This window comes from Mirounga leonina, unplaced genomic scaffold (genome assembly GCF_011800145.1).
Source record: "Mirounga leonina isolate KUSES-001 unplaced genomic scaffold, KU_Mleo_1.0 Mir_101222, whole genome shotgun sequence".
NCBI lineage: Eukaryota > Metazoa > Chordata > Mammalia > Carnivora > Phocidae > Mirounga > Mirounga leonina.
The window spans coordinates 1757795-1771445 of NW_023270085.1; the positions used below are offsets into that span (position 1 = coordinate 1757795).

Below are 13651 nucleotides of genomic sequence, written 5' to 3' on the forward strand. Positions count from 1 at the left end.
AAGGAGAAGCAGGCTTCCCGTGGAGCGGGGAGCCCGATGCGGGGCTCGATCCCAGGACCCTGAGATCATGACCTGAGCCGAAGGCAGACGCTTAACGACTGAGCCACCCAGGCGCCCCTAAATACCATATCTTCTTTATCTGATCATCAGTCAATGGACACTTGGGCTGTTTCCATAATTTGGTTATTGTTGATAATGTTGCTATAAACATCAGAGTGCCTGTATCCCTTCAAATTAGTACTTTGGTATACTCTGTGTAAATACCTCATAGTGCAATTGCTGGATTTAGGGTAGTTCTATTTTTAACTTTTTGAGGAACCTCCAAATTGTAATTGTTTTCCAGAGTGGCTGCACCCATTTGTATTCCCACCAACAGTGTAAGAAGGTTCCCCTTTCTCTGAATCCTTGCCAACACCTGTTGTTTCCTGTGTTAATTTTAGCCATTGTGACTGGTGTGAGGTATATCTCATTATAGTTTGAGACAAGGGAAACAAAAGCAAAAATAAACTATTGGGACTTCATCAAAATAAAAAGTTACTGCACAGGAAAGGAAACAATTGACAAAACTAAAAGGCAATCTACTGAATGAGAGAAAATATTTGCAAATGACATTTCTGATAAAGGGCTAATATCCAAAATACATAAAGAACCTATAGCGGTGCCTGGGTGGTGCAGTTGGTTGAGCATCTGACTCTTGGTTTTGGCTCAGGTCATGCATGATCTCAGGGTTGTGGGATGGAGCCCTGCATCGAGCTCCACACTTGCCATGAAATCTGCTTGGGACTCTCTCCTCTCTCTGCCCCTCCCCCCTTCTCTCTCTCTCTCTCTCAAATAAAAAAAAGAACTTATAAAACTCAACACCTAAAAAACAAATAATCCAGGGAAGAAATGGGTAGAAGACATGAATAGACATTGTTCCAAAGAAGACACTCAGACGGCCCACAGACACATGAAAAAGATGTTCAGCATCACTCATTATCAGGAAAATACAAATCAGAAGTGGCCATTATTAATGAGGGATAATAAGAGCCAAGAAACAGATCAAATCAAATGGGGGAGGGAAAACTAAAAATCAACTTTCCCAAGTTAATAGTTTTTTGTCTAAGACAGCAACAAGTTATTAGACATCCTTTTTTTCTAACAAATATTTGTAATGTTCACGTTAATATTCCAAAATGTAATTCATAGGTAATATAAGTCTCCTATAAACATAACTTGAAAAAAAATTGTGATGCCTTAACTGTAATATAAGGGAGAAAGAAAGGGACAGTAATTAATAATAAAATAATATATATCTTAATATGTAAATGCTTTAATATAACCACATTAGGAGACATAATGAAGGGGAAAGATGTCTACTGTGAATGTGACTGCTATATATTCAGATTGATTTGAGAACGTTGTATTGGTGTTTCAAACACTATAAGCGCTATGCAAACCGGAAGATAATGGAGTGATATCTTTAAGGTACTGAAAGAAAGATGTCAGCTCATAAGCCTATACCCAGTGAAAATATCTCTCAAAAATTAAGAAGAAATAAAGACATCTTCAGACAAGAGCTGAGAGAAATCACTGCCCCCAGACCTGTAGCACAAGAAATATTAAAGGAATTTCTTCAGGCAAAAGGACTATGATACCAGACAGATACTTGGATGAATGAAAAAAAGTGATGAATACCAGAAATGTTTTTTGTTCTGTTTTGTTTTGTTTTAAGATTTTATTTGACAGAGAGACACAGCGAGAGAGGGAACACAAGCAGGGGGAGTGGGAGAGGGAGTGGGGCTCGATCCCAGGACCCTGGGACCATGACCTGAGCCAAAGGCAGAAGCTTAATGACTGAGTGACCCAGGTGCCCAATACCAGAAATGTTTAAAACATGAAGGTAAACACCATGAGAAGCATTGCCGTCAGTAACAGAACTTTCCAAAATAGTGAATGCAACTTGCTAAGGCTGTGTGGCTGGACTTGAGCAAGTTATTTAACTTCTCTGTGCCTCAGTCTCTTCAACTGTAAAATGGGAATAATAATAGTATGTGCTTTTTAGGGTATTGTGAGGATTAAATAAGTTAATATCTATAACATGCTTGCAACAGTGCTTGGCACATAGTAAGCTGGATATATTTTAGCTATTATTATTAATAAAGTTCTATCAAAGTAAAATCTTTGTTCAATAACCACATTCTTAGAAAATTTAGCATATATTAATAATTGTGCAAAGTATACTTTGTGTTTATAAGCAAAACAGACTTAGGTTCTAAGATTGGGTAATTTTAAATAAGCCTTGAACACCTCAACATTCAAAAGTCTTGTGGGACAGAAATAGGACAATTTTTCATTGTATGAGAACGTCCTCATTGCAGAACATCTAACATCCCTGGCCCTCCCTCTTAGTCAATAGCACCCTCCAACATGTGACAACTAAAAACACCCTGAAAAAATTTCAAAACAACCCCTTCCGGCAATATAATCCTATCAAGAATCCTAATCCAGGAGCAGGCCTAGGTACCTAAAAGCAATGGGACAGGGCGCCTGGATAGCTCAGTCGGTTAAACATCTGGCTTGGGCTCAGGTCATGATCCCAGGGTCCTGGGATAGAGTTCTGCATCCAGGCTCCCTGCTCAGCAGGGAGTCTGATTCTCCCTCTGCCCCTCCCCCTGCTCATGCGCTCGCGCTCTCTTACAAAAATAAATAAAAAGTCTTTATATAGACTGTTGAATCACAGACCTGTACCTCTGAAACAAATAATACATTATATGTTTAAAAAGAAGAAGATAGTAGGAAGGGAAAAATGAAGGGGGGGAAATCGGAGGGGGAGACGAACCATGAGAGACTATGGACTCTGAGAAACAAACTGAGGATTCTAGAGAGGAGGGGGGTGGAGGGATGGGTTAGCCTGGTGATGGGTATTAAAGAGGGCACATATTGAATGGAGCACTGGGTGTTATACGCAAAAAATGAATCATGGAACACTACATCAAAAACTGATGATGTAATGTATGGTGATTAACATAACATAATAAAATAAAAAAAAAAGAAATGTAAGGATAAACCGTTATAATGTTAATAAAATTAAGTGATCAGTTTCTAGAACCAAAAAAAATAAAAAATTAAAAAATAAAAAATCTTTAAAAAAATAAAAGCAATGGGATAAATAGCTAGTTTCCTGGAACGAGAGATTTGCTACATTCTAAATGTACTTCTATCTCAACCTGGGCTCAGATACTTATTAGCCATGTGATTTGGGGCTAGTTTCTTTTCTTTTTTTTTTTTTAATTTTGGACATATGAGCAAGTTTAATTACCTGCTACACCATCCAGAAGGAAATATGTGGTAAAAGGATAAAAACACGGTTCATAAACTTAGGAGAGAGGCAGGCATTTTTAGACCACTTTAGGTTTAGACATTAACCAGACTGAACTATTTTTTAACATTTAAAATAAAACCTTAAAAAAATAGAACTTTTTTACCACAATAAACAAAACAATGTATTAAATTTGACTTCCAGAAATGACCAAATTATTTTTTAAACATGATTTAATTTTTTTCACATTTCTTTGAATGTCAAGTTTTCTTTGGCAAATTTATCCAAAATACTAAATTTTCATTTTAGAACTTATTTTATATTTATATAACAGAGTGCCCTAAATTGATGTTCATCAAGATACCTTTCTCCAGGCCCTAATGGTTTCTACCCTCCTTTTAAAATGTATTATCTTTTAAGTTGTCATTCTCAAAAATATTCTGGAGAAAAAATTATGAATTAAACACCCATAAATTCTTCTTCATTTCTGTTACAGTGTAGCAATTTATCATCTAACCCACAGTGGTCTATCAACTGAGTAAGGCTGAGTTTGTTGTTCTCCTCAGACATAGCTGACTGCAACTCATAAAGTAACAGCTGGCTACAGCTTCTCCACGTCTGTATTAACACCTGTAACTGAGACAGGTCATTCTTTGATCTATACATTTTGACCAGTTTTAGCCTCCGAAGAACGTCTTCTTTCTCCTCAATCTGCTTCACCAATTTTGTTCCTTCTTCACTTAATCCTTGTTTGGGAAGATCCTCATTCACAAAGTCACTTTGGGGATCACTGCATGACTCAGTATCAAGAGATTTAGATACACATGCACTGATATTCTTGAAGGTATTTTTCAAATATGTACTTTCTTTGAATTCACCATCTATGTTTTTAAAATTTTCTTGAAGTTCCAAACAGTTTTCTTCTGTTGAAGATGCTGGTTTCTCAGGAAAAGTCTGATCATTTTCTTCATTCTCTACTTTAAGACGTTTCACCACACTGTAACAGGAATTAAACGAAGATCTAGTTTTCCTTAATCGTTCTCTAAGTGTTGCACTCATAGGTTGTTTTCTTGTGCTCCTTGTACGGAGAGATGGTGGATTGGCGCAGGCCCGTGGAGTGCTAGGTAAAATCACAGCTGAGTCGGATGGGCTTTCCATCTTGAAAATGAAATCTTGGTTTACCTCTTAAACCCTAAAAAGCTGTGTGACTAGAACAAATGACCACCCAGGCCTGAGGAACAAGGAACACAAGTGCCTCTGTGTCGTTTAAGTAGCGAACAGACCCTCCCTCCGCCATCCCCAGAGAGCAGAAAACGCGCGCTGCCGCGGCGGGGCGGGGCCGCACCAGAGTTAGTTTCTTAATCTCTGTGTCAAAGTTTCTCATTTGTAAAATATGGTTATAATCGTTCCTACTTTACAGGGTTGTAAGGATTAATTTAGATAATTTATGTACAACACTTAGCAAATTATCTGGCTCAAAATAAACGATAGTAGTAGTCATTACTGTTAATATCCCAGCATGCTATGAGAGGAAAAGAACAATCCCTTTATCTTCTCAGGGACGAGTGGCAGAGACTATTGGTGCCCACCAAATAGTCCATTTACTCTGTTACATTTCCCAGTCTTCTTTGCAGTTAGGGTAGACCTTGTGGATGGTTCTGACCAATTGAACTATGAGCAGAAGTAATGTGCCATTTAGAGGCTGAAGTAGGTAAGAACTGGTATGCTGTCTCCTTGTCTTTCTTCTCCATATCAGCCTTGCATGAGAGAGAAATAAGCCTTTGATCAATGCATCCATATTTATTTATTTTTTTAAAGATTTCATTTATTTATTTGTGAGAGAAAGAGAGCGTAACAGGTGGAGTGGCAGGCAGAGGGAGAAGCAGGCTTCCCGCTGAGCAAGGAGCCTGATGTGGGACTTGATCCCAAGACTCTGAGATCATGACCTGAGCCGAAGGCAAGCGCTCAACCAACTGAGCTACCCAGGTGTCCCTATTATCCATATTTAACAGATGAGGAAATTGAGGTACAAAGAATATAAGATCAAATTGGCTTCATATGCAGTGACATTTGGTCTCACGTATACCATCTAATAGGCCCTTCATGTAAACAAGGATTATGTTACCAAATTCACCATTGTATCTAATTTCCCTCATGAAACTATCTAATAAGTAGAGAAAAATAAAACCCTGTTTAGAGGAAGGTGCTAGGTGGTTGGTTAGATGCACTCACTAGCTAAGCAACTCTCCCACACTCCAGCCTCATCTATGAAATTCGGTGTCATGTCTTGGCAAAATGACAAACTTATCTACCATGGACATAAAGTGTTTTTCTTAAAGAGTCAACACAACAAATGATAGAATCACATACATTAAGGATCCCTTATGCAAAAGTCACAGAATTTTAGAAATGGAAATAGATATGAGAGGTCATGTCATCCAATGCCTACACTTTATACATGAGGAAACTGAGGACAAGTAAGGGGAAAAGGATGACCCCAAGATGATCAAGCTAGATAATGATAGTCCTAGGATAATAAACAACCCCTAGATCAGTAATCATTCCATTAATGCCCTACCACCTCTGACATATGACAATCTAAGGACACATGGTCTTGTTTCCACTTTTTTTGGTATGGGTCCATGAAGTTACATAAGAGGTTGAAACAGCACATCAGAATGAGCTGAGAGAAAGGCCTAGATTTCATTAAAATATGAGAAAAGCTAGTTAAGAATATGTAAATGTATCAAGGAAAAGAATATTAACACACCAAATCCCTATCCAAAATTCCCTTGAATCATTCATCACCACAAAACATCTGTGCTGTCCATGAAGAAAATGCATTTGGAGTTCTTTTTCCCCAGGATGGGACTGCACAGAAACATCTACCCTTGTTCCCAGTAATTTCTCAAGTGACTGAATGTCAATAAGGATACAGCATATGGCTAGGGTCAGGAGTGTGACCTATTAATGTATTGTGGGGACACTACCTGGTTTGTATAAGGAATGGTCCCAACTTCTCTCTTGGATTCCTAAGCCTTAGGTCTGACCAAGCAATCAACCCAGCACAACCCTTTAGTCTCCAGAAGCAGCAGGAATCAGAGACTTTCATTCATCCCTGAAGACCTTACATCTCTAGCCAATATCTCTTCAGCTACTTCAGCCTCTCCATGTTTTAGTCTCAGAACATGCAAGAGGAGAAAACAACATCAGGATATAATTTGCCTTGCTCTCAAACTCCCTTTCTGTGGAAAAGCTCCTAGCTTCCTCTCCATATTCCTCCCACTACACTGTAACTAGTAAATCTCAGCACAAGCAGCTGAAGGCCACATAGGCCCAGCTGCCCTGTGTAGGCCTTGGGAGCAACATTTGTCATGTGTTACACGCCAGGGGCTTGAATTACAGCATGCAGTGCTGAGGATGATCCATTTATAAAAAGGACTTTAAAAAAAAAAAGTATATTCTGTTAAGTCTGATATCAGCTATACCTAGAAATTGAATCTATTCTTTTCTTGATGGGAGGGAGATGGAGGGCAGACAGGGCCTAGTGAATACACCTGCCAGAATAACTCCATTATACAGAATGCTGACAAGGCAAAAAAATGGTACATACCCAAGTGGGTTTTCTTAGGTTTTCCAGTTGTCAGTGGCTTAGTGAAATCATTTTCCCTCAAGACCCCAGAATGCATATCATCTGGACCTGCTGATTGGTATGTATTTCAAATTTGTTCACTTACCTGCAATTTTTAATTAATTGCTCTTGCTAAGATTTTATTACTGCTCAAAGGTTTTTACTCTTTTTCTGTTCTTTTTTCTTTCTTTCCTTTCTTTTTTTTTTTATTTTAATTCCAGTATAGCTAACATAGAATTTATATTAGTTTCAAGTATGCAATATAGTGATTCAACAATTCTGTATATTACTCAGTGCTCATCATAAATGCACTCCTTAATCCCCATCACCTATTTAACCCATCCCCCCCACCTCTCCACTGGTAACCATCAGTTTGTTCTCTACAGTTAAGAGTCTGTTTCTTGGCTTGTCTCTCCCTCTCTCTTTTCCTATTCTTGTTGTTGTTGTTGTTGTTGTTGTTGTTGTTAAATTCCACTTTTGAGTGAGATCATACAGTATTTGTCTTTCTCTGACTTATTTTGCTTAACCTTATACTCTAGCTTAATCCATGTCATTGCAAATGGCAAGATTTCTTTTTATGGCTGAGTAATATTCCATTGTTTATATATACCACATCTTTATCCATTCAGCAATCGTTGGACACTTGGGCTGTTTCCATAATTTGGCTATTGTAGATAATGCTACTATAAACATAGGGGTGCATGTATCCCTTTGAATTAGTATTTTGTATGCTTTGGGTAAATACCTAGTAGGGCAACTGCCGGACTGTAGGGTACTACTTTTAATTTTCTGAGGAAACTCCATACTGTTTTCCACAGTGGCTGTACAAGTTTGCATTCCTACCAACAGAGCAAGTGGGTTCCCCTTTCTCCACATCCTTGCCAACACCTATTATTTCTTGTGTTGTTGATTTTAGCCATTCTGACAGGTGTGGGGTGACATCTCATTTAGTTTAATTTGCACTTCCGTGATGATGAATGATGATGAGCATCTTTTCCTTTGTCTGTTGGCTATCTGGATATCCTCTTTGAATGTCTGTTCATGTCTTCTGCCAATTTTTAAAATTGGATTGTTTTGGTTTCAGTGTTGAGCTGTGTAAGTTCTTTATATATTTTGGATACTAACCCTTTATCAGATATGTCATTTGCCCATATCTTCTCCCATTCAGTAGGTTGACTTTTAGTTCTGTTGATTGTTTCCTTCACTGTGCAGAGCTTTTTTATTTTGATGTAGTCCCATAGTTTTTTTTGTTTTTGTTTCCCTTGCCTCAGGAGACATATCTAGAAAAAGCTGTCTGGGGCGCCTGGGTGGCTCAGATGGTTAAGCGTCTGCCTTCGGCTCAGGTCATGATCCCAGGGTCCTGGGATCGAGTCCCGCATCGGGCTCCCTGCTGGGCAGGGAGCCTGCTTCTCCCTCTGCCTCTGCCTCTCTCTCTCTCTCTTGACTTTCATGAATAAATAAATAAAACATTAAAAAAAGAAAGGGCGCCTGGGTGGCTCAGTTGGTTAAGCGACTGCCTTCGGCTCAGGTCATGATCCTGGAGTCCCAGGATGGAGTCCCACATCGGGCTCCCTGCTCAGCAGGGAGTCTGTTTCTCCCTCTGACCCTCCCCCCTCTCATGTGCTCTCTCTCTCTCATTCTCTCTCTCAAATAAATAAATAAATAAATCTTTAAAAAAAAAAGCTGTCTGGTCCTGGACTTTTTGGGGAGGGAGTTTTTTGATTACTGATTCAATTTCATTGCTGATAATGCTATATTCTGTTCTTTTCTAAAGACTATTTTAATTTAATCAATTTAATTATTTAATTAAATATGTAATTATATACATATATGCATATTTGCATACATACATATATATTTACATGCATACACACACATAAAATGCATATGCATACATATATGGTTGAGTGTTGTAATTGTGTTTGTGTTCAGTATTTCTAGCCATTTTCAGGAGAGTTGCTGTTTAAAGATCTGATATCGCTAAGCACAAATACCCTAAACAAGACCTTTACAATTAAGTAATTCATTTCATTGCCATGCCCATATTTTCCTGCTCAAATCAATTTTTCCTTTACCTTTCCAGCTGCTTCAAGGTTTAGAGATAATGCAGTTTGGGGTAGAAAATGCCTTAGGGCAGTGGCTTTCATGGATTGCTAAACACATTCCAGTTTGATTCATTAGGTCTAGTGGAAAGGAGGATACTGTGAGTTTGCATTTCTAACAAATTCCCAGGTGATACTGATGCTGCTGCTCCAGGGACTACATACACTTTGAGGAACACTGCTTTGGGAGCTGTGGTGAAGAGGCTTGGAATCTTTCTGATGCAAGCCTGCCTGACTCTGACTCTGACTCCATAGATCAAAAATGGCTCCTAGGGCATACAGCAAGAGAGAAAAAAAAAGACTCCTATTTGCATGTGCCAATCTGAGGAAAAGGATCATACAATTTTATACCACTCATTCATTCATTCATTCATTCATTCATTCATTCATTCATTCATTCATTTATAGAGAGAGTGCATATGCTGGGGGGGAGGAGCAGAAGGAGAGGAGGAGAGAGAGAATCCTAAGCAGGCTCCACACCCAGCATGGAGCCCGACATGGGGCTTGATCTTACAACTAGGAGATCATGACCTGAGCCGAAATCAAGAGTTGGGTGCTTAACCAAATGAGCCCCATATCCTACCCCTTTACTACAACTATGCAAGTTTGCACAGAATGGTAACCCACATTCGTGAAAAATTAGGGATGAAAGTATGTAATAACATGTACAAATTAGCTGTCCATGTTTGCTAGACACTGATTAGACTAGGACAGATAAAGGGGGAAAATGATGTGTTTACTAGTTCACCTCCGTCCTAAGCAAGCTTAACATTGTAGATCTCGAACTTTAGTGTGAAAATTTAGATTGCATAAGTCCTCATCAGACCTTCTTGATGTGGATCTTGTGGCCCTGGCATAGGAACTTACCTTTTAAAGGTGATTCTGGTGAAGGTGATATAAGGACTACACTTTGAGATGCATTGTTCTGATGGTAAAAAGGCAGAACATATCAGAAAGAGACCAGAACAATGCTTATAAGAAAACCTGGAGGCAAGTGTCACTTAATATAGAGCATGCAACATGCTCAGGGCTAGCCAACAAATGGAGTGACCAGAGTAAAATCTGTTCCTGCAAATGGCATTTAGGATTTTTGGAAACATAAACAGGGATTTGTTTAGTAAGGAAACTGTCTCCAGGACTGAATGGACCACTAAAGAATAACTGAGTTATACATTGTTTTTTTTTTTTTTTAAAGGTTTACGTATTTTCTTCATATCATTTGTATTAACTAACTGCATCCTCAATATAACTCTGTGAACTCACCTTGCTCCATTTGAAAGATGAATAAATAGAAACCTAGAGACCTCTTTGCCCCTGGTCACACAATAAGTTGTGACTGAGCTGAGATTAGAACTCAGTCCTCAGGACTTTCTTGAGACCCCTCAATTGTGCCGGGCTAAAGTCACAGTAAGAGATAACTGAAAATACACTTCATGGTCTACCAGGTTGGCTTTGGGTGCTATGCCATGTTTTTGTGCAGGAAGTGCATAAAACATGGTGCTAGTTAATAGGAACCAGAATAAACAAGCAGATTGCCTCCTCCATTTAGATGTTTTGCCTTCTGGACTATCCTTCAAAATCATCCAAGACTGCAATCACAGGTTGGGGGGAAAGCAAGGAGATACACTACCCAAGCCCATTACTCTCATTACTCTTTGCATTATCATTGTTTCCAGAAAACAACAGAAGATTCTGCTCTGTTATAAGGCTTTGAAAAAAGTTATTTTGGGAAAATTAACATAATCTGGTGTTCCTTTGCCATCTGCAAACTGCATTTACCTGAAGCAGCTGTCCCTAATTATTAGACACCCTTATGTATCTAGTTTGGTCCCATCTGTCTATACAGTGAATAGCTTTCCTAAATAAAAAAATCACTGAGTAAAGATAAACCAATCATGTGTAAAGAGCCAGGAAACAGTTGCTCTGTTGTTGGCTGGAACATGCAACACTCTAATTTTAAAGACCATGATACAGAGAGAACTGGTCTCAAAGACTATCCAACCACGGGAACTAGAGGGCATAAAAGAACTGACCAGAACAGAATTGTATAAATATGAAATGGTGACTGGAGCCTCTAAATCTAACTAAATCCCCCCTATTCTACAGATCAGGTCAAAAGGCATTTATTTCATCCCTACCAAACCTCCTGATCCCTAAATTTCATTAGATATGAAAAAGAACACCCACTCCCCTATTTCCTAATTATTGGAGGAAGATAGACATTTTGAAAAGGGTTTTTATTGATTTGCTTTTGCATGATCTATTAGCATTCCAACTTGTCAGAATACTTGTTGTTCTGTAGCATTTGGGTGGGGGGGAGCTATAAATAGAGCTGTGAGATTACAGCCCACTGTCAGCATGGCTTGTAAGCCATGCCATTACAAAAACACATTCTAGAGTTTGCCTTATTACCTTCTGTGTTCAGTAGTTGGCCTCTGCCCAAGGTTAGACAGGAATACCTTAGGTACTTGACATTTCACCTTCCATTTCCTCCAGGTTTTACTTTTTTTTCCCCTACCACAAGGAGCAGGAGAGATGAGCCTCACTTCACAGGATTCAGAGACAATTTTAATGAAGATAAAGGTGTTGGGTGCAAGAAAAAAAATGCAGACACTATTTTTTGCCTATTGTGAAATAATGCTCAGTATCAAAGACAGAAGCAAAGCAGTACATAAGTAACAAACTTTCATCAGAGCCCAATCTTTTACAGCCAATTATTCCTTTACCTTTCAAGACACACAAGTAATGCAACAGATCAAATCAATATGATTTTCTGCTTTCCTGACATATGTCAAATCTCTCCCTGGGCAAAGAGTTCTTTGGAAACTAACATCAAACATTCCCTTCATTTATATGCCCCCTCCCCATGTATTTCCATGGAAGAGCCCTGTGCAACTATCCTGCCTGGACTTCATGTGGTCAAGAGCCTCCAGTTTCCTTTGATTTTGAGCAAAAATCACAGTAGTCTTCTCTAATTGTTGTGGTACCAGGATGCAGGGAAAATGTTGTGGGAGAAGTATATAACTGCTCTGGATCAATTCCAGGGGAAAGCCACTCTGTAATGCCTCCTCTTCCTTTCCTTTCTACTTCCAGTTTGCCCCTTCTACCCTCCTGGCAGATAGTGTGAGTTTTTGAAAACAGAAAAAAATGAGAAAACTCCTTTTTCTCTTTTCTCCCAACCACCTCAAGTCTTACGTGCAAATTGGTACTTGCACAATTTCTCCTACATTTCTCCTAGAAGAAATGAATTTCAGCTGACACACTGAGACCAGATCTTGAGATAGGGACCCAGATATAGAATCTAGCTCATTTGTTCAATAGGTGTATTGTTGTTGCAAACAATAAAATAAATCGCTGCTATTTATTGATTACTTAGTGTTGCAAAGCACTTTACCTGTTCCATCCTATTTTACCTTCACTAATGACTGTTACCTGCATTTTACAGTATGGAAAACTAAGACATTGAGAAGTTGTTTAACTTCTAGTAATGAAACTGAGACTTAAAACCAGTATGTATGACTCTAAAGCCTATGCTTTTGATCATTATATTTTACTGCCATTCAGTCAGATCAACTATTCTGAGAGGCAAAAAAAATTTAAAAGAAGAAATAGTTTGAAAATTATTATTATGCTTTTCTCTTTTGCCTTCTTGAGTACTTAACTTACACCTTAGTCTGACTGAGGCAATCATTTGGTGAGAGGGTAAGAATGGATGATAGACATTAGCATTTATGACAATGAAAAGAGAAAGACAGGGCAATATTCACTTCTAACATGCAAAATAATCCAGGCTTTTGTCTTATAACAATAATAATAATGTAATTGATAAGACTTTTACTACTACCTACATGTCTCTTTTCCATTTCTTGCTAGAATGAGTATATATATATACACATTCCAAATTCCTTTAGCTCTTCTTTTAGCAAATCAAGGGTTAAGTTTTAAGGATCCAGATCACACAGTGCCCTAGAAAAATAATCCATTTCCTTGTAACGGCTAGGCCAACTCTATGTTAGAAGCAGGATACAATCTAGTAGAGGTAAAAGAACATCTCTGCCTTTCCAGTCCTGGGAAATTATGAAAGGAAGATAGGTGAGAGAAAGGCAAGATAGAGATAAGTCTACAGAGAGAAGTACAGTAAGGTGAGTAAGGGTAACACTACTCCCCAACTGAAACTATGAGTGGTTACTTCACATAGTTCCCTATAGATACATCAAAGTCTCTTTGGTCAGGCAGAGACTGAAGTTTAGTTTTTCCCAACTGTCTTCAGTTTCCAGGAGGAATGGGCACTGAGATAAGAGCCATTGGATCTGTCATGGCAAAGAAATGAGTCCACTCCAGAGACTTGCCAGTGGGCCAGATGGAAGACCTGGCAGACACTCAGAGGTTATAAACAATAGAAGCTGAGAGGAAGCAGAGGCAAAAAGGGCACATTTCCAGGCTCTGACCAAACCAAGAAAAGGGAGTCAAATTATAATTGGTGAAACCATAACCTTCAACTGTAAACACCAGTGGAGCAAGCAGTAAACAGGAGACAAGGGATATCAGTCAGCCACCAGAACCAGAGCACAAAGGCACCTGAATCTAAGAACCCCCATCTTCTACCTACACTGTTAA

At 38.8% G+C, this 13651-nt stretch overlaps 1 protein-coding gene across 1 annotated transcript; it reads right to left on the reverse strand.

Annotated features, from left to right (window-relative positions):
- Window positions 1-3752: 3752 nt before the first annotated feature.
- LOC118011526 (swi5-dependent recombination DNA repair protein 1 homolog) lies at window positions 3753-4496 on the reverse strand. The gene has a single exon (XM_035006439.1). It carries the CDS (start codon window positions 4457-4459, stop codon window positions 3761-3763), a length of 699 nt encoding a protein of 232 aa, XP_034862330.1. The 5' UTR covers window positions 4460-4496; the 3' UTR covers window positions 3753-3760.
- Window positions 4497-13651: the final 9155 nt, after the last annotated feature.

What these genes read in the sequence shown, in the direction of transcription:
- LOC118011526 (XM_035006439.1), bottom strand. Translation starts at nt 4,459, where the DNA reads ATGGAAAGCCCATCCGACTCAGCTGTGATTTTACCTAGCACTCCACGG.